Source organism: Protopterus annectens, chromosome 8.part1, assembly GCF_019279795.1.
Source record: "Protopterus annectens isolate FY-2018-M chromosome 8.part1, PAN1.0, whole genome shotgun sequence".
Classification (NCBI taxonomy): Eukaryota; Metazoa; Chordata; order Ceratodontiformes; family Protopteridae; genus Protopterus; species Protopterus annectens.
In genome coordinates, this window is record NC_056742.1 from 510,064,326 (window position 1) to 510,091,863 (window position 27,538).

Sequence of the window (27,538 nt, forward strand, 5' to 3'; positions counted from 1 at the left end):
ATGATACTGTTGCCACGATGCTTTACTGTGGGGATGTTATTCTTTGGTGATGCGAAGTGTTGTTTTTGCGCCAAATGCACCTTTTGGAATTGTGGCCAAAATGTTCAACCTTGGTCTCATCAGACCATAACACATTTCCCACATGCTTTTGGGACATTTGATGTATTGTTTTGCAAATTTTAGCCAGGCCTGGATGTTTTTTCTCTGTAAGAAAAGGCTTCCGTTTTGCAACCCTACCCCACAGTCCAGACATATGGAGAATATGAGAGACTGTTGTCGTAGTACACAACCAGTACTTGCCAGAAATTCTTGCAGCTCCTTCAGTGTTGCTGTAGGTCTCTTGGCAGCCTCCCTGACCAGTTTTTGTCTTGTCTTTTCATCAATTTTGGAGGGACATCCAGTTCTCTGCAACATCACTGTTGTCCCATATTTTCTCCACTTTTTGATGACAGCCTTCACTGTGTTCCATGGTATATCCAATGCTGTGGAAATTTTTTTGTACCCTTGTCCTGACTGATACCTTTCAACAATGAGATCCCCTTGATGCTTTGTAAGCTTTCTGCGAACCATGACTTTTGCTGTAGCAGGCAACTGAGTAAATGTCAGGAAAATCCTACTAGGACAGCTAAACTTTATTTGGGGTTAATAAGAGTCTCTTTAATTGATGGCAGGTGTGTACCCAAGAAGACTGAATGCTGTAATGAAATCAAAAGGTGCTTCAACAAAGTATTAGTTTAAGGGTGTGCACACTTATGCAACCAGCATATTGTACATTTTTTATTTTTTATATTTTTCCCCTAACACATTTGTTTGTTTTTCAATTGAATTTTACAGGTTATAGGTCACATTAAAAGTGTGAAAAGTTTTGAAATGATTTATTGTGGTCTCATTTTTTCTATCACAAAAACCTGGCATTTCAAAAGGGGTGTGTAAACTTTTTATATCCACTGCACACACAGAGACAGAGACATGCTTGCTTTTCATACATATAAACTTACATGTATGCTACATCTCTACATGTACATAGATACACACACACACACACACACACACACACACACACACACACACACACACACACACACACACACACACACGTGTGTAGAAATATCTAGTTACATACTGTATATAAACATATACACAAACACACATAAGGCACAACAGTTCTCTGTGGGTTAAGGCCTGCTGTGCTAGAAGGTGTAGTATGCCTGACACGGGTTATCATCCCTTCAGCAAAAAGACAAAGCAGGACAAAGACTGTATTGCATCTCAGTGAGTACTACCCAAAAATTAAAGTAGTCTTGTCAATTATATCATGTAACTCGTCTCAAGCATGTGCAAGGTTCATAAACAGTACAATGTTACACAAAGAACAGATTAAAGTATACCTACAACACAAGAAAGATAAAATGTCTCACCCACGTAAAAACAGTCATATCACGAAGTAAAAGAAAAACAGATTACTCCCACAATTGTCACATGATAAATTAAAAATCAAGGGTTTGAGACTGATAATTTTAACTGCAATTCCAAAAGGAAACTGACAGAATACTAATTCCCACTTGTAGTTACCTGCAGCATTATCAGCCTGCTTCCCTCCAGCGGCTTGTCCGGGTCTACCTTAACCTCTCTCGCTTTGCTGAATACTTCAAGACCTTTAATATACTCGCACGCTTGATACGCACCCTGCAGTAAAAAAGTAGATGGATACAACAAAAGTAATCACTTACTTCTAGGGTAAGAAATCGTGCATTCTCCTGAGGCTTGTCAGGGTTTACTTTTACTGTTTTGGCCTCCATGAACTCTTGTAAACACAGAAGTTTTTCACCAGCCTGTGATGCACCCTGTTATCATAAAATCACAATACTGTAAACAATGTTTATTAAATATAGAACTGTCTTTAGATACAGTATAAACTCAGAACTGTGAACTCAAACCTGTCACTACGTTACATCTAGAAATTGCTCCTTCCGCCTCCTACTGTGTTTCAACAGTAAAACTGTGGCACAACAGACAGCCACTAATGCCTATCGTGAATTAGTAATGAGAACAGAATACTCAACACTGATAAGAATCTTGCCATTTAATCCCTTCACATCACAGGCTAAATGCTCAGTAATGCAAGTCCTTGCATTTATAACATTGTTTCTATATTTACTACCATCTTTAGGTTAACCTGTCTACTTTCACAACATTTCCACAGTTTCCAGTTATTTCTTTAAATATGTTATTAAGGTAAAGTTCTCTAACAGTGCTGGCATTTCACTCATAGCCATAAAATTGACTTAAATAATGGTGCAGCAGATTACATCATCATCTCACAGCAATTTTCTGTGTAGAATTTGCACATGCTCCCTGTGACTGTATTTTTTTAACAATGTCCCCTGCTGCTTTCCACATTCTTATCTCACACTGATAAACAAATCAGCAATCCTTGTAACAGTGTGTGCAGTTTACAATGAGCCAGTGTCCTTTCCAGAAATGTTGCCATGCTTTGTACCCATTGCATGCTGGGACAGATTTCACTTCACTAGTGCGCCCCAAGACCAAGAATAAAATATGCTCAGACACCAAGACTCTTTGGTGCTGTCTCAGATTAAAAAAAAAAGAAAGAAAGACAAAAGAAAACGGTAGCACAATATGTCATATACAGACAGCGCAAAGGTTACCACTGGTGCCACTCAGCTCCAGTTTCAATACTGGCAAGGAGTTTATGCTCTTCCATTGCCTTCCAGGGTTCTCTCAGGATGTTCTACCTCCTTTCCTCACATTTTCCCAACAGCATGCTGAATGACCTAACTGGATGTTTTCTGGGTGAGGAACTGGATAAGAACATGTAATACAGGAATATGGTGTTTGTACAGAATTCTTGTATCTAAATGAGGACAGTTCACCTACACAGAAGTGTTTGCTGTTACTACAGCATTCCTGGTATTTTACTGTACAAAATATATTTAAATCTACTGCAGACAGTACGTATGAAACAAAAAAAAATACTTCTGTATAACACAAAAGTACTATATCAAGATCTCAAGACTTCCTTACAATGCTTTTCTCCTCAGCTGTGGTAACCCAATGTCATTTCACAAACCTGCCACAAGATGGAGCCACACCAACACAATGAGCAGTTATGAGCGCATTTAACTGTCCTCATACAGAACAGAATCATTAGCTTTACCGTGTTTCTGCGACAACAGACATCCTCCTTCTTCTAGGATTTTCACTTCTGCTATACATTACAACTCTTCTGCCCTACATTTTGAACGTATAGCTAGGCATATTCAAGTGACTACATTTTCTCTGGGCATCTCTCAAAAACAACACTCAAAGCACAGAATGTTTGGAACTTTGTAAACCAATATTTATGGCACAGGAATGCTTGTGTGAAGGGAAATCACCTCAAGAAATAATTTTTATGGGTATAAATAGTAAAAGTTGAAAATAAGGTGTCACCTTCCTTTATGGCTGGGGTAGCGTTTTGAGGGTTGATTACATTTTCACAATGCTACGTGAGTGATGGGGGGCAACAACATGGTCAGAGTACAAAATGTCAGTATCTGGCTACACCCCTGCTACATTTCACAACAGGATTTTAAATCACCAGTTTGTGTTGCTGTTGTGCATGCCTCTCAACTGTCCACATTTTTGCCTCATATTTTTGGTCTTTTCCTCATAAAATGTGTGGTTTTCTGGCAAATCTTAGTCACTAAATATGACTTGCATTTCAGATTCAGACTTCATATATATTTCAGAAAATGCAAGCTGTTGAATCCTGTTATTCTATCAGCTAAGTTTAATACCATCAGTATTTAAACTCTGTACCTATTTTTGGGCCTTTGCCCCCCCGCCCTTTATTTTAGGCTTTGTTCAGATTTCTTGCCCCAAGAGGTTGAGAGCTATGTTGTTCTTCATCGTTCTATGCTGAAACGCTATGTCATATTTCTTGTTAAAACATTTTTTAACTAATGATGTGTCTTTCGGCTTTTCCCGGTTAGGGGTCGCCACAGCGGAACTCCGGTCCGCTAATGATTGGCAGTAGATTTTTACGTGCTGAGTTGTCGGCCCTGATGCACAACCTTCAACGAAGGTACGCCTATTCACGCATGTCTCCACACAGAAGACGCCCTAGCTGAGAATCGAACAGGACAACGTCTTACTGTGAGGTGACAATACTACCGCAGCACCACCACCGCGTAAAACATTTTTTAACTACTATTGATGCTAAATAACACTGAATCGTATTAATTCATGCACATAAAACGTACAAGCATAAAGTAACACATTTAAATCACCTTGTGAGGTGCCTAGTTGAAGCTGTTGGCATTTGACATGCTACTCTTTTGCTTCACCTTATAAGGGGGCAGTGTTCCTCAATCTTGAAGGCTGAAAGCAATGCTGTGCTGAAAGATGCCACCCTTTATTTTTTTTTATTTTAAATGAACCCAATCATACATTTCAAACTCCGAGCATTAAAATGATAGTACAGACCTTTCAAATATTATAGCAGTGTCCATAAGAAGAACACTTAGTTTGCAGATTTTTTTTCCCCAAACACCTTTACTGAATTATCACTTATGACATAGGCAAATTTACATTCATATAAAAGCAATCATACTACAATTAACATAAACATTTTATTTCATATGTATTGTTATATATCTTATAACCTAAACAACATTACATAAATTATTCAATTTCTGCCTTGTTTAAACAAGAAACATCTTTAGTACACCATCACTTACTACACAGGCAGTCGTACATTTATACAAATGAAAGCAAACCACACAGACACAACCCAAGTTGCAAGCATTTCACATCACAGACCATTCTGACACACTCCCAGTTGCAAACATTATACATCACGTATAATCTACCCAATCATTTTCAAACCTTACGCAGCTCATTGAAGTCCTGCTGCCTTTTAAACCTTATTCCTCCCTTGTATGTATCCCTCCCACAATTACCATGGTTTTCCTATGTAGTTTGCTCATACCCTTTTCTAAAGATCTCAATTCCAGTTGTTTTATCTCTGTTACTAAATTCACTACTTCCAGTACAGTTCGTTTATTTCTAGTAATTGCGTTTTTGGCAACCACCATTATTAATGACACAGCAAGACCTTACCATGCCTAGTCAATTCCGATTATGTATCATAGCTCAGAAAAAATAATCTCCCTTGTCAGACCAATCTGTCCACCCAGCATCACTGACAGTGCATCCTGCAGAGAATCATTGAAGTTTGCTAATTCACCGCACTTCCAGAATGTTCCCAATTACCTTTTTTTTCCCTGTCACACCTCCAACATTTGCTGTCTGCATGAGGAAAGGTTCTCTGGAGTCTGCTTGGGGTATAAAAATATCTATGCAGACATTTTCAGGCAAAAATCCTAAATCTTCTAGATTTTGTTGCATACTTGGGAGACATACATATATATTTCCCATTGTTTCTTTGTGAATTGCTTAACCAATCTCTCTTCCCAATCCTAACCTCATCCGATTGATTCTTATAATTATTATGCAATATTTTATATGCTCTACTAATTATTCTTTTTTTAATTGCAGCTTCTGCTCTAGATTCTATTAAAAACTCTGCCAGTGCAGGTCTTTCGTTTAGGAACCCCCTATTTCTTTCTCTTTGCCTATACTGTGACCTCAATCCCCGATAGGGAAAGCAGTCTCTAAGCTGCAGTCCAAGTACATTCCTGATGTCTTCCCAGTCTATCATCGTTCCCTCTCTAGTCATTTGCTCCCAATGTCTTGGCTCCTTTGCCAGCTTTCTCCAATAAATTCCTCTTGCCTATTGTCTGCATCCCTAATTGCAGTCACCCTATTGGCAGAATCTCTTTTCTCCATTCCCGTGTTCTTGGAATACTTTCCGCTACTTTACGGATATAATATTCTGCATTATTACTGTTATTCTCCTTAAAGGTCTGCACCCGAAATTCCAGTCTCTCCTTGTTTCTTGAGATTCCCTCATGTTTCATTATCATCCCTTTCCACTTTGAATTATAGTGTTCTGCTTCTGGTATGTATGACAGTCTTAACTGTGTAGCTCTGAAATGCCCCTTTAAATTGGGTAATCCCAATCTGCCCTGTCCTAGTGGAAGAATCAGCTTATCCCACTTGACTCCTGCCATCTTCCCCTCCCAGATAAAGTCCTTCAGCTCTTTATTAATTGCTATCCACAACTGCTCCTCTGATTGATAAAAATATGCCTGACCTGTGTAGAAGACTAAAAGGACTAAAAACATTTTAACTGCTTGTATCGTATTATCCAGATCACAAAGCTTCTATTTTCTCAGTTTTTGTTTCTTTTATTTAGTCTCTTCCCACATATCCATAGCTACCACGCTAGAATCATTTTTAATCCATACATCTAAATACTTAATTTTATCATGTCCTCATAAATATGGACATTGCTGAACCGGTTCATGTGTGGGTACATAATTTAACACTATTGCCTTTGTTTTAGCTTCATTAATTTTATATCTCAAAAAGATCTGAAACTATCTCAAAATGTTCCACAACACTGTAATGTCTCTTTCTGGTTTTGTCAGGTACAGAATAATATCATCTGAAAATAAAGCCAGCTTTTCTTGACTACCATAACAATTATATCCTTGAATTTCTGAGTCCCTTATTTTCTTTCAAGTGGTTCTAAATATAATGTAAATGATAAAGGGGAAAGAGGACACCCTGCCTGGCTCCTCAGAGAGGACCCCCACCCCACTTTAATTTTCACCTCTGATCCCTCATATATCCTCCTAATCAACCTTATAATTTTTTCAGGAAATGCAAATGCTTCCATTGCCCTGCTCATACAGACCCAGCTGACTCTGTCAAACAATTTCTCGGCATCACGACCTCCCAACACGATGGTATTTTCTTACATTCTGCTTCCCTCTAGATCAGTGGTTCCAAAACTTTTTCAATTCTCGCCTCCCTTGCTGAATCCAGGTTTTCCCAAGGTGCCCCCAACAGCGTGTATAAAGTGCATATTTAATTTATTCATTTATTTGACATTTGTTTACCAGGGCTGCCCAACTGGACTAGAAGACCTTGGGAGAAAAGCTCAAAAATACAATAAAAAGACAATACCAAAAAAGTGTACATTCTGCTTAACAGCATAACACTGATCTACTATGGTTGAGAGGTAAGCAAACCTAATGGCAACCTTATTAACTTTAAGTTTATAAGAGCAATATTTAAAATCTGGCCCCATTACTTGGCTCTGTCCAGCATACCTCTCAACTGTATAGATTTTTGCAGAATGTCCAGATTTTTGCCTCATATTTTTGGTCTTCTTCTCATAAAATTGTTGTTTTCTGGCAAATCACTGACAGATCATTGAGGTTGAAGTCAGAAAATAATGACAGACAGTTGAGTTTCATACTTCATACCCTTCAGAAAATTCATGCTAATGCAAAACCTGCATTTCTATCAACTTTCTAAGTTTGTGAGAGCAGTACTTAAAAGTGTCCCTATTTTGTGCCTTTGTACCCCACTATTTTTAGCTTTGCCCAGATTTCTTGATCTAAGAGGGTGAGAGGTATGTGTCCAGTGGTATGGTCCAGACTTACACAGACCTCATTGCTGCTGCTGCCAGGGATCACTCTCACTCTTCACTCTCTCTGCCCGTGACACACACACACACACACACACACACACACACACACACTCACTCTCTCCCCCCCGTGACACACACACACACACACACACACACACACACACACACACACACACACACACACACACACACACACACACACACACACTCACTCCCCCCGTGACACACACACACACACACACGTTCAGATAACGCAGTCTACACATTGACATAATGCAGTCAGTCTATCTATAGAGAGCCCTATTTAATACAACAGTATATAACAAATAAAGTAGAGCCCAACATTCAAATAATGCAGCGTGAAAAGCAATAGCAGTACAAACAAAGCCCTTAATAACATCCGACATTCATATAAAATAATGCAGTCTCATGTAACAATGACAAGAAAGTCTAACCGTTAGCTTAAAAAGTGCTGTCTGTGCAGACCGTTAAGCTTAAATTTAGCTGTGTGTCTCTACGAAGTGCTGTGTGCGTGGACAGTTAACCATTAAATGTAAATTAAGCTGTGTGCCTCAGATTCTCTCCTAAAATCACAGGTTTAAAGACAGCTACAGATGCAGTTTACAGTAACACTGGTGAAGGCCCCATTACCAATGGTTTGTACGTAGACGTGACCAGAGCAGTTGAAACCATTAACATAATATACATTCAGCAAATTACTAAAGTTCAGTTTTAGAAACAACACAATCAAATGGTTTCAAGACTACCTCAAAGATAGACGACTTTCTCATAAAATGGGATCCTCAGTACTGGAATCCCCCAAGACTCTGACTTGGACCTTTTCTATACTCTCTGTCCTCATTAATGACCTTAATTCTGACTTAGACCCTTTCTATACTCTCTGTCCTTATTAATGATGTTACTTCTGACTTAGACCCTTTCTATACTCTCTGTCCTTATTAATGACGTTACTTCTGACTTAGACCCTTTCTATACTCTCTGTCCTTATTAATGATGTTACTTCTGACTTAGACCCTTTCTATACTCTCTGTCCTTATTAATGACGTTACTTCTGACTTAGACCCTTTCTATACTCTCTGTCCTTATTAATGATGTTACTTCTGACTTAGACCCTTTCTATACTCTCTGTCCTTATTAATGACGTTACTTCTGACTTAGACCCTTTCTATACTCTCTGTCCTTATTAATGACGTTACTTCTGACTTAGACCCTTTCTATACTCTCTGTCCTTATTAATGATGTTACTTGTCTTAGACCCTTTCTATACTCTCTGTCCTTATTAATGACGTTACTTCTGACTTAGACCCTTTCTATACTCTCTGTCCTTATTAATGACGTTACTTCTGACTTAGACCCTTTCTATACTCTCTGTCCTTATTAATGATGTTACTTCTGACTTAGACCCTTTCTATACTCTCTGTCCTTATTAATGACCTTACTTCTGACTTAGACCCTTTCTATACTCTCTGTCCTTATTAATGACCTTACTTGTCTTAGACCCTTTCTATACGCTCTGTCCTTATTAATGACGTTACTTCTGACTTAGACCCTTTCTATACTCTCTGTCCTTATTAATGATGTTACTTCTGACTTAGACCCTTTCTATACTCTCTGTCCTTATTAATGACCTTACTTCTGACTTAGACCCTTTCTATACTCTCTGTCCTTATTAATGATGTTACTTCTGACTTAGACCCTTTCTATACTCTCTGTCCTTATTAATGAACTTACGTCTCACTTAGACCCTTTCTATACTCTCTGTCCTTTTTAATGACCTTACTTCTGACTTAGACCCTTTCTATACTCTGTCCTTATTAATGATGTTACTTGTCTTAGACCCTTTCTATACTCTCTGTCCTTATTAATGAACTTACGTCTGACTTAGACCCTTTCTATACTCTCTGTCCTTATTAATGATGTTACGTCTGACTTAGACCCTTTCTATACTCTCTGTCCTTTTTAATGACCTTACTTCTGACTTAGACCCTTTCTATACTCTCTGTCCTTATTAATGACGTTACTTCTGACTTATACCCTTTCTATACTCTCTGTCCTTATTTATGACCTTACGTCTGACTTAGACCCTTAATCTCTGTACTTATTTATGATGTTACTTCTGACTTAGACCCTTTCTATACTCTCTGTCCTTTTTAATGACCTTACTTGTCTTAGACCCTTTCTATACTCTCTGTCCTTATTAATGACGTTACTTCTGACTTAGACCCTTTCTATACTCTCTGTCCTTATTAATGATGTTACTTCTGACTTAGACCCTTTCTATACTCTCTGTCCTTATTAATGACGTTACTTCTGACTTAGACCCTTTCTATACTCTCTGTCCTTATTAATGACGTTACTTCTGACTTAGACCCTTTCTATACTCTCTGTCCTTATTAATGATGTTACTTCTGACTTAGACCCTTTCTATACTCTCTGTCCTTATTAATGATGTTACTTCTGACTTAGACCCTTTCTATACTCTCTGTCCTTATTAATGACCTTACTTCTGTCTTAGACCCTTTCTATACTCTCTGTCCTTATTAATGAAGTTACTTCTGACTTAGACCCTTTCTATACTCTCTGTCCTTTTTAATGACCTTACTTGTCTTAGACCCTTTCTATACTCTCTGTCCTTATTAATGACGTTACTTCTGACTTAGACCCTTTCTATACTCTCTGTCCTTATTAATGACCTTACTTCTGACTTAGACCCTTTCTATACTCTCTGTCCTTATTAATGACCTTACTTTTGACTTTGACCCTTTCTATACTCTCTGTCCTTATTAATGACGTTACTTCTGACTTAGACCCTTTCTATACTCTCTGTCCTTATTAATGATGTTACTTCTGACTTAGACCCTTTCTATACTCTCTGTCCTTATTAATGACGTTACTTCTGACTTAGACCCTTTCTATACTCTCTGTCCTTATTAATGAAGTTACTTCTGACTTAGACCCTTTCTATACTCTCTGTCCTTATTAATGACGTTACTTCTGACTTAGACCCTTTCTATACTCTCTGTCCTTATTAATGACGTTACTTCTGACTTAGACCCTTTCTATACTCTCTGTCCTTATTAATGATGTTACTTGTCTTAGACCCTTTCTATACTCTCTGTCCTTATTAATGACGTTACTTCTGACTTAGACCCTTCCTATACTCTCTGTCCTTATTTATGACCTTACTTGTCTTAGACCCTTTCTATACTCTCTGTCCTTATTAATGACGTTACTTCTGACTTAGACCCTTTCTATACTCTCTGTCCTTATTAATGACCTTACTTCTGACTTAGACCCTTTCTATACTCTGTGTCCTTATTAATGACCTTACTTTTGACTTTGACCCTTTCTATACTCTCTGTCCTTATTAATGAAGTTACTTCTGACTTAGACCCTTTCTATACTCTCTGTCCTTATTAATGACGTTACTTCTGACTTTGACCCTTTCTATACTCTCTGTCCTTATTAATGACCTTACGTCTGACTTAGACCCTTTCTATACTCTCTGTCCTTATTAATGACGTTACTTCTGACTTAGACCCTTTCTATACTCTCTGTCCTTATTAATGACGTTACGTCTGACTTAGACCCTTTCTATACTCTGTCTTTTTTAATGACCTTACTTCTGACTTAGACCCTTTCTATACTCTCTGTCCTTATTAATGACCTTACTTCTGACTTAGACCCTTTCTATACTCTCTGTCCTTATTAATGACGTTACTTCTGACTTAGACCCTTTCTATACTCTCTGTCCTTATTAATGACGTTACTTCTGACTTAGACCCTTTCTATACTCTCTGTCCTTATTAATGACGTTACTTCTGACTTAGACCCTTTCTATACTCTCTGTCCTTATTAATGACGTTACTTCTGACTTAGACCCTTTCTATACTCTCTGTCCTTATTAATGACCTTACTTCTGACTTAGACCCTTTCTATACTCTCTGTCCTTATTAATGACGTTACTTCTGACTTACCTTACCTTGTTGTTATCCTTCATGCTGACAATGTACTGGTGATTGAATCTAGTAAATCACATTCAATTCTGCAAGCATACTTACAAAAATAGCTTCACCAATCTCTACCTACGGCCTTCCACCAACATACTACTAATCAACCTCAAAACACTAATGCCATGCTATCTTCCACAACACAAAGACTAGCAAACCTTCTATCCCTGCTCATTAGTACTAAGTGCCTCTGTCGAGTAGAGCCACTGGAGTTATCCCCTGGGTGAATTTTCTATTTCCCATCTACTCATCAAGATTTCTCTTGAAGAGGGCCTGTGAGGTGCACCAACATGTATGGGACGTCTGTTCCATAGCATGGGCAGTCTCTGGGTTATGAACCTGTCACTCCAGCATGTTCTGTTAATTGTGGTAATGAGGTTGAGGTCTCTGGAGCATGTGGTGTGGAGGGATTGGGATTTCTTTAGATGTAGCATTTCTAACAGAGTTGGGTCAGACATGGCTTTGTAAGTCAAGCAGAGATCACCTCTAAGTAGGCGATATGAGACAGAGAATAGTTGGAGTTTTCACAATTCCCTTTTCTTCCACTTTACTACCTGTTCTACCTTAACTTTTATTCTCATTACTGTCCTCAAATGTTTTATTCTACCAAGTTGTGTTTATTTCCATCTGTGGTTTCTGATATGTGTATCTCAGCTGTAACACAGCCAAAAGAGTGTACTCAACATTGCTTGCTACAACTCAGCTAAAACAGCAAACTCGCTGTTATTCACAACTGTATCACTAAACAAGATAGGTTTAGTATATGGATCTGTAGTTTTTTATTTAATGCTTTGAAGTAGAAAATCTTCAAAAAGTGTTGCTAAGATATGCCTGTGATTAAGAAATGCTTATAGTGATGTGGAAGCCTTCCAAAATGTGGCAAACCTGAGGGATTCCAAAACTAATCTCTCACTATCGCTTTCTGCCAGTGGTAGCTGTAGTACAGACAGCAGTCGCAGTGGCAAAGCCACATGAAAATCCAGTATTCTGAGTGGCTAATGCAAATTAGCCACATGGTCTCTCACTCCTGGAAATTACACTGTCTCTAGATTAAAGTGGTACAGTGAAAAGTTATTTTTTCACTAGCAGGAAAAAGTGAACATCTTTTGACAGTGTTCACAGATTTACTCCTATGGGAATGGTGGCAGCTCAAACCGCAACAACAGGAGCGGTTGGAATATACATGTTTGTGTGCATATGTATAACAGCATGAATGCAGGTGCATGCATGTATGTATGTATGTACGTGTGCGCGCGCGCGTGTGTGTGTGTGTGGGTGGGTGGGCATGTGTGTGCATGTGTTCGTGTAAGTCGGGGGGGGGTCATCCTGCAGGAGGCACGCATGCAGGAAGCTGTGTGTGGGGGAGGGTACAGGAGTCTTTCCATTGGTGGGAGTGAGTGTGTATGGGTTTGTTTGTGGTTGCTTGGATATGTGTGAGTGTGCAAGTGTGCATGTTTGGGGATACCAATGCTACAGCGAGGTGTGGGCTGTCAGGGAGAATATTAACAAGGTCAGGTCAAACAGCACAGTGTTCCAGAATACTAACAAGGTCAAGTCACACAGAACAGTGTTCCTTTTAGAGGAGTACAAAATTAAGTGTTTCTCTGTATGGCTTTATCTCGTCTCTGAATCATACATACTCACTGTCATGTTAACTGATCAGCCCTATTATGTCAACTAGCACTGACTGTGGAAATCTGGTCAAAACCCAGGGAATATTTTGCTGCCATATTTCTAAAACATTGAGTATGCACATAATGTAAATCTGTTTTATAACTATTTAACTAAATAAAGGAAATAATTGTGTACTCTTTTTATGCATAAAATCTCTAAACGTGTTTTTAGCACTAAACTACTACTTCAAATATTGATGTTAAGTAAATTTTTATCATCAATATATACAATAAAATATAGACAGTGAAACATGCCGCTAGTATGCAAAATAAACAGCCACAATATAAAATGCTGGTAAATTAAAAGTTTATTACAAAATAGATAACGATAGGAGCTTTTGCGATAATATCACTTCATCAGACCATAAAAATAAAATACAAACCAACAAATATAGAAAGCTTTCATTAACCAAGTCAGTTCTTTAAATGAGAGATCAAATGAGTTTGTAGCAATTTTACCCTGACACAATGTAACCAGTGACTGCTGTTTGTTGATTGGATGGTTTCTTTGAAGATTTTTAATTTGATTGGTTAATGAAAGCTTTTTATATTTGTTGGTTTGTATTTTATTTTTATGGTCTGATAAAGCAATGCTGTACATCACTAAATTGCTTGCTGTTATCTGCTTTGTAACAAAGTTTTAAGTTTACAAGTGTTTTATATTGCAGCTCTTTATTTTACATGCTAGTGTCATGTTTCAGTGTCCGTATTTTATTATATATTTGTGGATTCGCTGCACTCTGATATTGGACACTGTTTGTCCCGAGTTAAGAGTTTTAAGTTTTAATCATATTAACTGATGTATCCTAAAAGTAGTATCTGATCTTCCTAGAATGATGTCTTACATTAGCTACATGATCCTGAACATACCGAGTACACTGATTATTCGTTTCCACACCGACTATGCTGATTCTTCGTTTCCACACTGACTACGCTGATTCTTCGTCTCCACACTGACTACACTGATTCTTCGTCTCCACACTGACTACGCTGATTCTTCATTTCCACGCTGACTACGCTGATTCTTCATTTCCATGCTGACTACGCTGATTCTTCATTTCCACGCAGACTACGCTGATTATTCATTTCCACGCAGACTACGCTGATTATTCGTATCCACACTGATTACGCTGATTATTCATTTCCACACTGACTATGCTGATTATTCGTTTCCACATTGATTACGCTGATTATTCATTTCCACACTGACTATGCTGATTATTCGTTTCCACACTGACTACGCTGATTATTCATTTCCACATTGACTATGCTGATTATTCATTTCCCCACTGACTATGCTGATTCTTCGTTTCCACACTGACTATGCCGATTATTCGTTTCCAGCTGACTACATTGATTATTCATTTCCACACTGACTATGCTGATTATTCGTTTCCACGCTGACTGATTATTCATTTCCACACTGCCTATACTGATTCTTCGTTTCCACACTGACTACGCTGATTCGTTTCCACGCTGACTATGCTGATTATTCATTTCCACGCTGACTACGCTGATTATTCATTTCCACACTGACTACGCTGATTCTTCATTTCCACACTGACTACGCTGATTCTTCATTTCCACGCTGACTATGTTGATGATTCATTTCCACACTGACTATGCTTATTCTTAGTTTCCACGCTGACTATGCTGATTCTTCGTTTCCACGCTGACTACGCTGATTATTCATTTCCACACTGACTATGCTGATTCTTCATTTCCACACCGACTATGTTGATTATTCATTTCCACACCGACTATGCTGATTATTCGTTTCCACGCTGACTGATTATTCATTTCCACACTGACTATGCTGATTCTTCGTTTCCACACTGACTATGCTGATTATTCACTTCCACATGGACTATGCTGATTACTCATTTCCACGCTGACTACGCTGATTATTCATTTCCACACTGACTACGCCGATTATTCATTTCCACAATGACTATGCTGATTATTCACTTCCACGCTGACTATGCTGATTCTTCGTTTCCACACTGACTATGCTGATGATTCGTTTCCACGCTGACTATGCTGATGATTCATTTCCACTCTGACTACGCTGATTATTCATTTCTACACTGACTATGTTGATTATTCACTTCCACACTGACTATGCTGATTACTCACTTCCACACTGACTATGCTGATTATTCGTTTCCACACTGACTATGCTGATTATTTGTTTCCACACTGACTATGCTGATTATTCATTTCCACTCTGACTACGCTGATTATTCACTTCCACGCTGACTATGTTGATTATTCGTTTCCACACTGACTATGCTGATTACTCACTTCCACACTGACTATGCTGATTCTTCGTTTCCATGCTGACTATGCTGATTCTTCACTTCCACACTGACTATGCGGATTCTTCACTTCCACACTGACAATGCTGATTCTTCGTTTCCACACTGACTATGCTGATTCTTCGTTTCCACGCTGACTATGCTGATTATTTGTTTCTACGCTGACTATGCTGATTATTCGTTTCCACGCTGACTATGCTGATTATTCGTTTCCACGCTGACTATGCTGATTATTCGTTTCCACGCTGACTATGCTGATTATTCGTTTCCACGCTGACTATGCTGATTATTCGTTTCCACGCTGACTACGTTGATTATTCGTTTCCACACTGACTATGCTGATTCTTCGTTTCCACACTGACTATGCTGATTATTCGTTTCCACGCTGAGTATGCTGATTATTCGTTTCCACGCTGACTATGCTGATTATTCATTTCCACGCTGACTATGCTGATTATTCGTTTCCACGCTGACTATGCTGATTATTCATTTCCACACTGACTATGTTGATTATTCACTTCCACACTGACTACGTTGATTATTCATTTCCACACTTTGCTGATTATTCATTTCCACACTGACTATGCTGATTATTCGCTTCCACATGGACTATTCTGATTATTCGTTTCCACTCTGACTGCTGATTATTCTTTTTCACATGGACTATTCTGATTATTCGTTTCCACTCTGACTGCTGATTATTCTTTTTCACACTGACTATGCTGATTCTTCGTTTCCACACGGACTATGCTGATTATTTGTTTCCACAGTGACAATGCTGATTATTCGTTTCCATGCTGATTATGCTGATTATTTGTTTCCACGCTGACTATGTTGATTATTCACTTCCATGCTGACTACGTTGATTATTCGTTTCCACGCTAACTCTTCGTTTCCACACTGACTACGCTGATTCTTCGTTTCCACACTGACTATGCTGATTCTTCATTTCCACACTGACTATGCTGATTCTTCATTTCCACACGGACTATGCTGATTCTTCATTTCCACACGGACTATGCTGATTCTTCATTTCCACACTGACTATGCTGATTCTTCGTTTCCACACTGACTACGCTGATTTTTCATTTCCACTCTGACTACGCTGATTATTCGTTTCCACTCTGACTACGTTGATTATTCGTTTCCACGCTATGTTGATTATTCATTTCCACACTGACTATGCTGATTATTCGTTTCCACACTGATTACGCTGATTATTCATTTCCACACTGACTATGCTGATTATTCGTTTCCACATGGACTATGCTGATTATTCACTTCCACTCTGACTATGCTGATTATTCACTTCCACACTGACTACATTGATTCTTCATTTCCACACTGACTACGCTGATTATTCGTTTCCACGCTGACTATGCTGATTATTCATTTCCACGCTGACTTTGTTGATTATTCATTTCCACACTGACTACTCAGATCATTCGTTTCCACACTGATTATTCGTTTTCACGCTGACTATGCTGATTGTTCACTTCCACACTATGTTGATTATTCGCTTCCACACTGACTATGCTGATTATTCATTTCCAGACTGACTATGCTGATTGTTTCCACGCTGACTATATTGATTATTCACTTCCACGCTGACTATGCTGATTATTCGTTTCCACACTGACTATGCTGATTGTTTCCACAATGACAATGCTGATTATTCGTTTCCATGCTGACTACGCTGATTATTCATTTCCACACTGACTACGCTGATTGTTTCCACACTGACTACGCTGATTATTTATTTCCACACTGACTACGCTGATTTATTTCCACACTGACTACGCTGATTATTCATTTCCACACTGACTACGCTGATTATTCACTCCCACGCTGACTATGCTGATTATTCACTTCCACGCTGACTATGTTGATTATTCACTTCCACTCTGACTATGCTGATTATTCATTTCCACACTGACTACACTGATTATTCGTTTCCACACCGACTACGCTGATTATTCACTTCCACTCTGACTACGTTGATTATTCACTTCCATGCTGACTATGCTGATTATTCATTTCCACACTGACTACACTGATTATTCGTTTCCACACTGACTATGCTGATTATTCATTTCCACGCTGACTATGCTGATTATTCACTTCCACGCTGACTATGTTGATTATTCACTTCCATGCTGACTACACTGATTATTCGTTTCCACACTGACTATGCTGATTATTCATTTCCATGCTGACTATGCTGATTATTCATTTCCACGCTGACTATGCTGATTATTCACTTCCACTCTGACTACGCTGATTATTCATTTCCACACTGACTCCGCTGATTATTCATTTCCACACAGACTATGCTGATTATTTGTTTCCACAGTGACAATGCTGATTATTCGTTTCCAAACAGCTGAGATTATGTTCACTAAAATGATGTGAAATGTTAAAATAAATGTGTCACATACAATGAAGCCATTGTCAAAAGAAAAACTGTAAATACAAGTGTTCAGTATGCCATGTCTAATGAAAATTATGTCAACAGGTAACCCAGAAAGCACTGCACTGCCTTTAGGTAGAGGTCATGGATGAGAAGGGTCCAAGGACCAGCCACCTACCCAACAAAACAAATCAAGTCAATTAAGTCAGCCATTAGCTGCCAACACCAGTATACAAGCCATCAAATGCCATATGGAAGAGGAGGCATGGTGTCAGCATGCTGCTAAAATGGACCTTCCACAGCATGACGTAACAAGTGAAATACTTTTGACTCCAAAGCTTTCATCTCAACTGGAATTTTGCTACTTAGTCAACAATCTACTATGCTGTTGATGTAGTAACTCCGACTCCACTGGCATCCAAGATGTATGTGCAGACAGTTTAGCTTAAATGCTACCAGTAAGTCAGTTTTTTGTTATTGGGTGTTCATGTGACTGCATGTATTCTGTGAGGTGTCTGCATCTAAAGAAACTAGAAAGGAACATGGCAAAGCTGCCAAAACCCAGAAGCTAGACAGACATCATATGTGGTAAGAATAAAGGGATCACCAAATGGAGCCACGTGCAATGATTAATTAGGGCATTTGGCAAGATAAGAAAAGCTGTAAAGGAGTTCAGTGTGGCCATCTGTCTCTTAGTGAGGCACTACATCCAACAAAAGCCCACTGCAGTAACATCATGGGAAACCAGTCAAGTTTTTTTTTTGTGCATGACCACATAAATATTTTTATTACATTACTGACAAGCTGCAAACATTTGTAAATATATGCTGAAGCTGCAGCACCTTTTTTCTCACTCATTAAAAGGGGAGCAGGTGCACATAAATGAAGACGGACAATGAAAACTAAAAAATGATAAAATACTTTTGGGAACTAGGAAAGTACAGTTGTGTACACTTACCATAAATGTAGATGTTTGAATGTATTCACTGTTGCAGTCATCACACTTGGGTTATCTGCCTGCAGGCAGCCCTCAGTCGGCCCGAATACCAAAGTCTTGGGATTTCTGTGTCAGATGCTGTCACTTCTTCCATGACGTCAGGGGTATAAAACAGGCAGCCAACGCCATTACGTCAGTTTTTCTTGCCCCAGATGTCAGGAGCCCCCCAAATAGGAAGCTAGTATATGGTGTGGACCACCACCAGTAAAAGGTAAATACCACTGCCATAAAAAATGGCCATATAGAGGATAGGTAGAAAGGATAGAGAAAAACAGGGGACTGGAGGGAGGGAAACCAGGACTGAAACAGTGAATACACTCGAACATCTACATTTATGGTAAGTGTACACAAGTGTACTATGTTCTTCGTGTTTCACTGTTGCAGTCATCACACTTGGGTTGATTCCCAAAGCTGAGGAAGGGTGAAGGCAGTCAAGAGGAGTTAGGGCTGTCTAGCAGGCCCTGTAAGACTGCTGCAGCAAATCCAGCTCTGGATTTAGAAAAAAATAGGTAAGTGGTAATGCTTGGTGAAGGTGTGTACAGAACTCCAGGTTGCAGCTTCCAGAATGTCCCTGGTAGGGACTCCCCTGTGAAATGCTGCAGAGGTGGAAGTAGCCCTAGTGGAATGCGTTCTGATCCCCTGTGGGGGAGGTTTTCCATGGTGCTTGTAGCAGAAATGGATGCAGTGTGCTATCCATTTGGAAATGGTTTGCTTTGAAATGGCCTAGCCCTCTGCCCCTGTAGCAAAGCTGACTAGCAGCTGGTCAGATTTTCTGAAAGGTTTAGTCCTGTCAAGGTAGAACCTGAGCTGTCTGTGCATGTCCAAGAAGTGCATGATCCTTTCCCCTTTATTCTGAGGATTAGGGAAGAAGGAAGGCAAATGGATGGTTTGGTTTAGAGCCACACTGGAGACCATCTTAGACATAAAGGACGGGTTAGTCCTGAGGGAAACCCTGTCAGCATGGAAAAAAATGAAGGGTTCCACAGCCATTAGTGCCTGTAACTCAGACACTCTTCTAGCTGAGGTTATGGCTAAAAGCAAGGCTGTTTTCCAAGAAAGGAATTTTAACTCTGCTGAAGCTGCATGTTTAAAAGGGGGAAGTGTGAGCATTTCCAGTACAAAGTTAAGGTCCCAGGCAGGAGTGGGTGCTCTCCTAGGGGGCCTTAAGTTGTTAGCCCCTCTCAGGAACTGTTTGATGAGAGGGTGAGAGGACAGAGGTGGCTCAGTATTATAATGAGCTGAGATGGCAGAGGCATGAATCTTAATGGAGGAGCAGGCTAGGCCTCTGTGGAGTAGTTCTGCTAGGTAATCAAGGATTTGAGGTAAGTAGGGCACAGCTGTGCCCTTTCCTTGAGACTGATTCCAATAACAATATATTTTCCACTTTTCAGCATACGATTTCCTAATACTAGGCCTTCTGGCTTCAAGAATGACGTCCAGCACCCGTTTGCTGAGGGTTGCTGGTGGAGTATTCAGGGGATAAGCCAGGCTGCAAGGTTCAGGGTTTGCAGCTGTGGATGAGATAGCAGGGAAGGTGTCTGATGAAGGTGCCAGGGTGGCGCTGTTGTCAGACTGCGTAAGAGTGGGTAACAGTGCTGGCACGGCCAGTCTAGGGCGATAAGAATTGCCCTTGGGCTGTCCTATCTGATCTTGAGTAGTACCTTTGAGAGAAGGGGCAGAGGTGGAAAGGCATAAATTGAGAGGTTTTCCCATTTGAAGGATAAGGCATCCACCATCCAGGCCCTGCTGTGAGGGTTCCTGGTGAAAATTTGCTCAACTGGTGGTTCTCGGGGGAGGCAAAGAAGTCCACCTCTGGTGTCCCCCACCTCTGGATTAGAAGGTTGAAGGTGTTGGGCTCCAATTTTCACTTGTTTGGGTCCAGGAGATTTCTGCTTAAGTGGTCTGCCAGTGAATTATGTTTGCCTGGCAGGAATTGAGCTTGTAGATGCACTTGGTTGTTCAAGGCTGTGTTCCACAGAGCCATGGCTAACCTACACAGCAGGTAAGCATGGGATCCCCCCTGCTTGTTTATGTACCACATAACTGTGGTGTTGTCTGTTTTTATCAGCAGCTGTTCTGGAAGGATTAGGTATTTGAAGGCTGTCAGAGCATACCGTACAGCTAACATCTCTTTTTGATTGATGTGTAGGAGGTTTTGCCCTGGGCTCCACTTGCCCTGAATGCATTTGCCTGCCATGTGAGCCCCCCATGCATAGTCTGATGCATCTGTACTCAGGATTTGGATGGCGAAAGGCTGAGTAAAAGGCAGTCCCTTGTTGTGGTTGCATGTTTCTGCCCACCACAGAAACTCTGCCCTTAGACAAGGTATGGTAGGAATGACTGTTTCCAGGTCCTGAGAATGCTAGCACCAAAGACTTTTTAAGTACCACTGAAGTTTCCTCATATGCAGCCTTGCATATGGAATTAGCAGAATGCATGAGGTCATGAACCCTAGGGCTTGCAGTATTTTCCTTGCAGATAGCTGGGTTTTGGTGGCCATTTGTTTTAAGTAGTTGTCCAAATAGACCTGTTTTTCTTGAGTGAGAAATGCCATCTGGAAGTTGTGTTCAAGCTTGCTCCCAGAAATACAATTTTTTGACTGGGCACCAGTTGTGATTTCTTTTCGTTGATGGTGCACCCCAATGAAGATAGGAGTCTTTTTACAAATGCCAAGTGCTGAAGTAACAATTCCTGACTGTCTGTCTGAATCAGGCAATCGTCCAAGTATGGGAAAATTTGGATATTTCTCTGCCTGCAGTATGTAATGGCTGGAGCTAGGCACTTTGTGAATACTCTGGGCACAATAGATAAGCCAAAGGGAAGTGCAGAGAACTGATGGTGCATAGAGCCTGCCCTGAAGCATAGATATTTCCTGCAAGACTCCCTTATGGGGATGTGCAGATAAGCTTCGTTTAAGTCTAGGGTGACTAACCAGGCATCCTTGGCTAGCATAGGGAGAAGCTGTTGCAGGGTAAGCATTTTGAATTTTGGGACCACCAGAGTGTTGAGAATTGATAGATCCAGGACAGGGTGCCAAGAGCCCTCTTTTCTGGGCACTAGGAACAGCCTGGATTAAAACCCTGTCCCCTTTGTTCTACTGGAACAGGTTGAATGGCCCTGATACTGAGCAGGGAAATACTTGCTTTTGAGCCTCTGCCCACTGGTTTGGAGGAAGGTCTGGAAACTCGCTTGGGTTTGGCAGTGAATGGAAGTAGAATCTGTACCCTTGGGATACGTTTAGAACCCATCGGTCCTGAGTAATGGACATGCAGTTTTTTGGCATGCAGGGCAAGTTTTCCTCTTAGGGGCGCAAGTAATTGGGCAGGGCTGGGAAGGATAACTGAAAAGTCATTGTGACTTTTTCCATAAGGGGGTGGCTTACCACTCCCTGTTTTTGAGGTGGGAACATTCCATTGTTTGGATCTCTGCATACCCTGAGACTGTAGTCTTGGTGGTCTGGCTCCCCTGTTTTTGGACTGAGAAGGGCTGTAAAGGACCAGTTTTTAGAAGGCTAATGCTTACTGAATCTAGGTGGCTGCACTTGTAAGAATTCTTTAACAGTTTGCATAGATTTAACTTTTTCTTCCATCTTTTTAAGAACCTCTTCTGCTTTGGTGCCAAACAAACGGTCCTGATTTAAAGGAGCATCTAGTTATTTTGATTTGACATGGTCTGGCAAGGTATGTTCCTTCAGCTAAGCATGCCTTCTCAGTACAGACCCAGTGACTGCAGCCCTGCAAGATGCTTCTAGGGCATCAAAGTCACACTGCAAAATATGCTTACTAACTTGGTTTGCAGAATGCATTAACTCTTGTAAATCTTTATTTTCTGCACAACACCAGTTTTTGTTTAATTAGTTCCATAATATGTTGCTGGTACTTCAACATGTGAAACTGGCAATTCAATGCCCAGATGGCAAGAGTTGCAGAGGTATATATCTTCTTACCCCATCTGTCTAAAGCTCTGGAATCCCTGTCTGAAGGAGTAGGGTTTTTGGCTGTAGTAGCCTTAATACCTTTAGGTCCCTGGGAAATGGTCTCTGGATCCGCAGTAGGATTCTTAAAGAGAAATTTGTGAGAATCAGGTACTCTGTAGTACCTGTCAAGTTTTCTAGGGGCCAGTGGTAAAAAGTCTGAAGACATCATCTACAACATCCAGGACAGGGGGTACAGCTAGAGGCCTGTGCTGAGGCATCTCTAAAAATTCTCTGAGTCTCTTTTTAGACTGAGGATAGTACTGGCATTCCCAGCAGAAATGCTTTCTTAAAGTATGCAAGGTTTCACCAAAAGAGAAATCCTCTGAAGGGGAGGCAGAGGGAATAGATTCCTCTGCATCTGAATTCTCAAAGGTTGATAAGGGTATGTCCTGGTAATCAGAAAGGTCAGAGTCTTGGTCTGTAGAATCAGAAAGAAACTCAATCCTTTGTCTCTTAGCAGGGGAAGGCTGGATTCCCCTAATTGGGGTGATAAGGTCTTCAGCCATTCTACGCATTTGTTTTTGTGGCATGGGAGCTTGAGCATGCACTTTGGTCGTTAGTTTTCTAGGCGTAGTGCGTACTCTGGGCCTATGAAACTCGGTAGTTTTAGCTGAAAATGAAGTTGTCTGTTTAATGCGAACATCGGTAGGTCGGAATACACCCTCAGAAGCCGGTGCCTGCACAGCGGCTCCGGACCCATCCAAGGTAGAGACATCCGCAGATTCCATAGTCGAAGAAGCATCTTGCGGCATACCGAACTCCGAATGGGTCTCAGCAGAGGCCTGCGAATCTGTAGGGCATTTGGAATACGGAGAACAAGAGCGAAAGAATGTAGTTCATAGGTTCATACTAGGCTATCTGCCCGAGGGCATTTACAAGCCTAGCCCATCGTTTTGTGGCTTACGCCACCCCTTTAGTATGGGGAACTATACCCATTATTTTGCTGTGCCTCTGTCGAGCAGTGACACTGAGGTAATCCCTGGGGTATATCTGCGATCTCCCATCCATTGGTCAAGATTTCTCTTGAACAAGGCCAGCGAGGTGCTCTGCCTCACATGTACCGGGATTTTGTTCCACAGCATAGGGAGTCTTTGGGTGATGAATCTATCCCTCCAGCACGTCCTATTAATAGCCGTGTCGAGGTTTAAGTCTCCGCCCTTGTGGCTCTGATGGATCTAGATTTTTGAGGTGAAGCATATTCATCAAATCTGGGTTTGACATGGCCTTGTATGTTAGGCAAAGGTCACCTCTGAGCAAAATGGCGACTGAATAGAGCTGGAGTTCTTTCAGTCGGGCAGCATAGGACAGATTTTTGAGACCCTTTATCCTTTTGGTGAGGAACTTATGTGGCCTCTCCAGCTGCTGCAAGTGTCGGGTCAGATACATTCCGAATGGGGCATTGTACTCAATCATTGGTCTGATGAGTGATGAGTAAAGGGAGACTATGACCTCCCTTGATCTAGATGAGAATCCCTTCATGATAAGGTGGGCAATGTAGAAGGTCTTCCTGACTACTTTAGCTACATGGGTGTCGAACGACAGACTACTATCAACCTGGGTCCCCAGGTCCCTGATAACTTCTTCTGTGCTCAGTGGATTGCCATGCTATCCACAGCTGCCCCTAAAAGCAATCTCATCCAACACATGCTAATCACATAGTGACAAAAATAGCCCGACGACGGATGGTTTGGGCATTAAGGCACAAAACCGACAGCGAGGGACATCGTGGTCTGGGCCTAAACAGGTGGCGCAGTAAGAATGAAAATCTCTGTGAGGTATTTGCTTTGCACAGGCAAGACAATTGTTAACTTTTTCTGACATCTGTTAGAGCAAGAAAAAAGAATCCCCAGCGGGGTACTTAGCTTTAGAAGACTTCAGGCTTGAAACTCGAAAAATGAAAATTTCAGGTAGCGGCCAACCAGCACTTGCGAACTGCTTCTGCTTCGGGCTTCTTCTCAGCAAGAAAGACTTATGTAATGGTGTCAGCTGCCTGTTTTATACCCCTGACGACCTGACATCATGGAAGAAGTGACAGCATCCGACGCAGAAATCCCAAGACTCTGGTATTCGGGCTGACTGAGGGCTACCTGCAGGCAGATAACTCAAGTGTGATGACTGCAACAGGGAAACACAAAGAACATCAAGGCTGTGGTTGGAACAACTGAAGCTTACATTCATCAGCCAGCAAATTTATAAATGGCAACTGTTTGGAGCACCATAGATTTTGTCACAACTACTCCTTTTAGCTATCCTGTCTGAGACAATAATCCACAAGTACACATTACAGACTTCTCATTCCATTACGGTGGGCCCAAGCATGCTATCCACAGCTGCCCCTAAAAGCAATCTCATCCAACACATGCTAATCACAACTCCCCCTAACAGCTATATCATCCAACGGGTTCACTACATATGACAGAAAACCAACAATCCTGATGCCCAGAATACCAAACCCATTAGACCAACAGCCCATAAGCACGAAAGTACACATTACCGATGCCCAGAATACCTAATCAGCTCACCTAACCACCCAGAATAGCAGATATTCAGTCACTATCACCATAGATACATTCTTTACTCAGAACTGCCGGTTGTACAACAGCTGACGTTGCAAGGATGGCCAACCAACAGTATGATGCACCCGGGTCTGTCAGCAAGCTCTACCTAAGGGTGAGATCCCAGAAGTGTAAACATGTGTTGATAATCGAAGGCTACATCTACCATCTAGAGAGGAAATCTGGTAGTAAGTGTTACTGGTGTTGCAAATGGAAACGAAGTAACACATGCAAGGGAAGAACAGTGACTGAGTCCTTATTAGAAGGTGAGAGGCTGCAGAAACCCATGCCTCACAATCATGTGGGGGATCCATTAGAAGTAGAATTTTACAGCGTTTGTGGTTCACTCCGCGAGAAAGCTGCCATGTCTAGGGACACACCATGCTTGCTAGTGGATGATGCTCTGGCATCCACTTCCCTAGGATGTATACACAGTCTTCCTAACAGGAAGGCCATGTTGCAACAAATATGCAGTGTAAGGTGTAAGAATGCATCTGTAGGTCACATACATAACTTAACCTTAGAAACGTTAGACTTTAGCCACTTCCCCTTACAGACAGGTGAATTCATAGTGAAATGGCAGATTCTGGATAGACAACAGTCGTTCCAACGACTGCTGGATAACAGAGATGAGTATTCCAATGTGGACTTCGTTAGATGCATAGCACAGCTGCTTAAGATGTGATGACAGCTACCTGCAATGTATTTGGAACTGCGCCATTGTACCAGTGTGTGTTAGTTTTTTGTGTTATTATTGGAGTGTGTTTGTACATTGTGGAGGGACTTACTTGCAACTAATACATTCCTGATGTAGAGGACAGGAGTTTTTCTTTGCTATGATGGTGTGTGGGTATTGCAATGGCCTCTGCCTCATGGACGTCAGTGTTTTGTGTACTGTTCCACGATCGGGTGAGATTATGCATGTAGCATTTGGTTTTGGTTTGTCTGTATCACCGCATGTTACAGCTGTTGGATCGCTGTTTTGGAGATTTTAGGCAGGCGGTATTCTGGGCATCGGTAATGTGTACTTTCGTGCTTATAGGCTGTTGGTCTTGTGGGCTCGGTATTCTGGGCGTCGGGATTGTGGGTTTTTGGTCATATGTAGTGAACCCCATCCAACACATTAATCACAAGTACCACTAACAGCTACAGATTCCCATATACATTAATCACAACTACCTCTATCAGCTTTATCATCCCATACACTTAGCCAGGAGCACCTCATTCAGCTTTATAACATCATGTATGGTAGCCAAAAGCACCCCTAACAACTGTCTTGTCCCACAGATGCACGGCACAACTAACCCTTATAGGTATCTCAACCACAAATGTTAATTACAAGTACCCCCTTACTGCCATCTCATTCAACGTATGTTAGTCACAACTACCCTTAACAGCTAGATCATCCCATACATGTTAATTACAACTACCCCCTTACTGCCATCTCATTCAACACGTTAGTCACAACTACCCCAAACAGCTATATATCATCTCATACATGTTAATTACAACTACCCCTAACAGCTAGATCACGTACATGTTAATTACAACTGCCCCTTACAGCCAACTCATTCAACACATTAGTCACAACTACCCCAAACAGCTATATCATCCTATACATGTTAATTACGGTTTACTATCAAAATTTCGAACCATAATCCGTCGACTGTACTATCGTCAAACACAGAAGTTTGAAAACGGTAATATCGATGTCAAAAAAACAATCTAGGAACGGGTTTTAACATGGGTCGAGGTAGGGGAAATGTTTGTAGTTCGGAATAATACTGAACACCTACCTCAACCCATGTTAAAACCCATTCCTAGATTGTTTTTTTGACATCGATATTATCGTTTTTGAACTTCCGTGTTCAACGATAGTACAGTTGACGGAGTACGGTTCGAAATTTTGATAGTAAACCATTAATTACAACTACCCCTAACAGCTATATCATCCCATACATGTTAATTACAACTACCCCCTTAGAGCTATATCATCCCACACATTAATTAC

At 40.7% G+C, this 27,538-nt stretch overlaps 1 protein-coding gene across 3 annotated transcripts in view; it reads right to left on the reverse strand.

Moving 5' to 3' along the window:
- Window positions 1-27,538, reverse strand: part of MTHFSD (methenyltetrahydrofolate synthetase domain containing) — a 601,324-nt gene that overhangs the window by 517,855 nt on the left and 55,931 nt on the right. For 2 of the 3 annotated variants that reach the window (XM_044082038.1, XM_044082036.1), the window contains exon 3: window positions 1,573-1,686. In XM_044082038.1, coding sequence (XP_043937973.1) covers window positions 1,573-1,686 — 114 coding nt within the window. Of the gene's footprint in view, window positions 1-1,572; window positions 1,687-1,730; window positions 1,845-27,538 lie in introns of all 3 variants that reach the window. The other variant, XM_044082037.1, reaches the window with a different exon arrangement.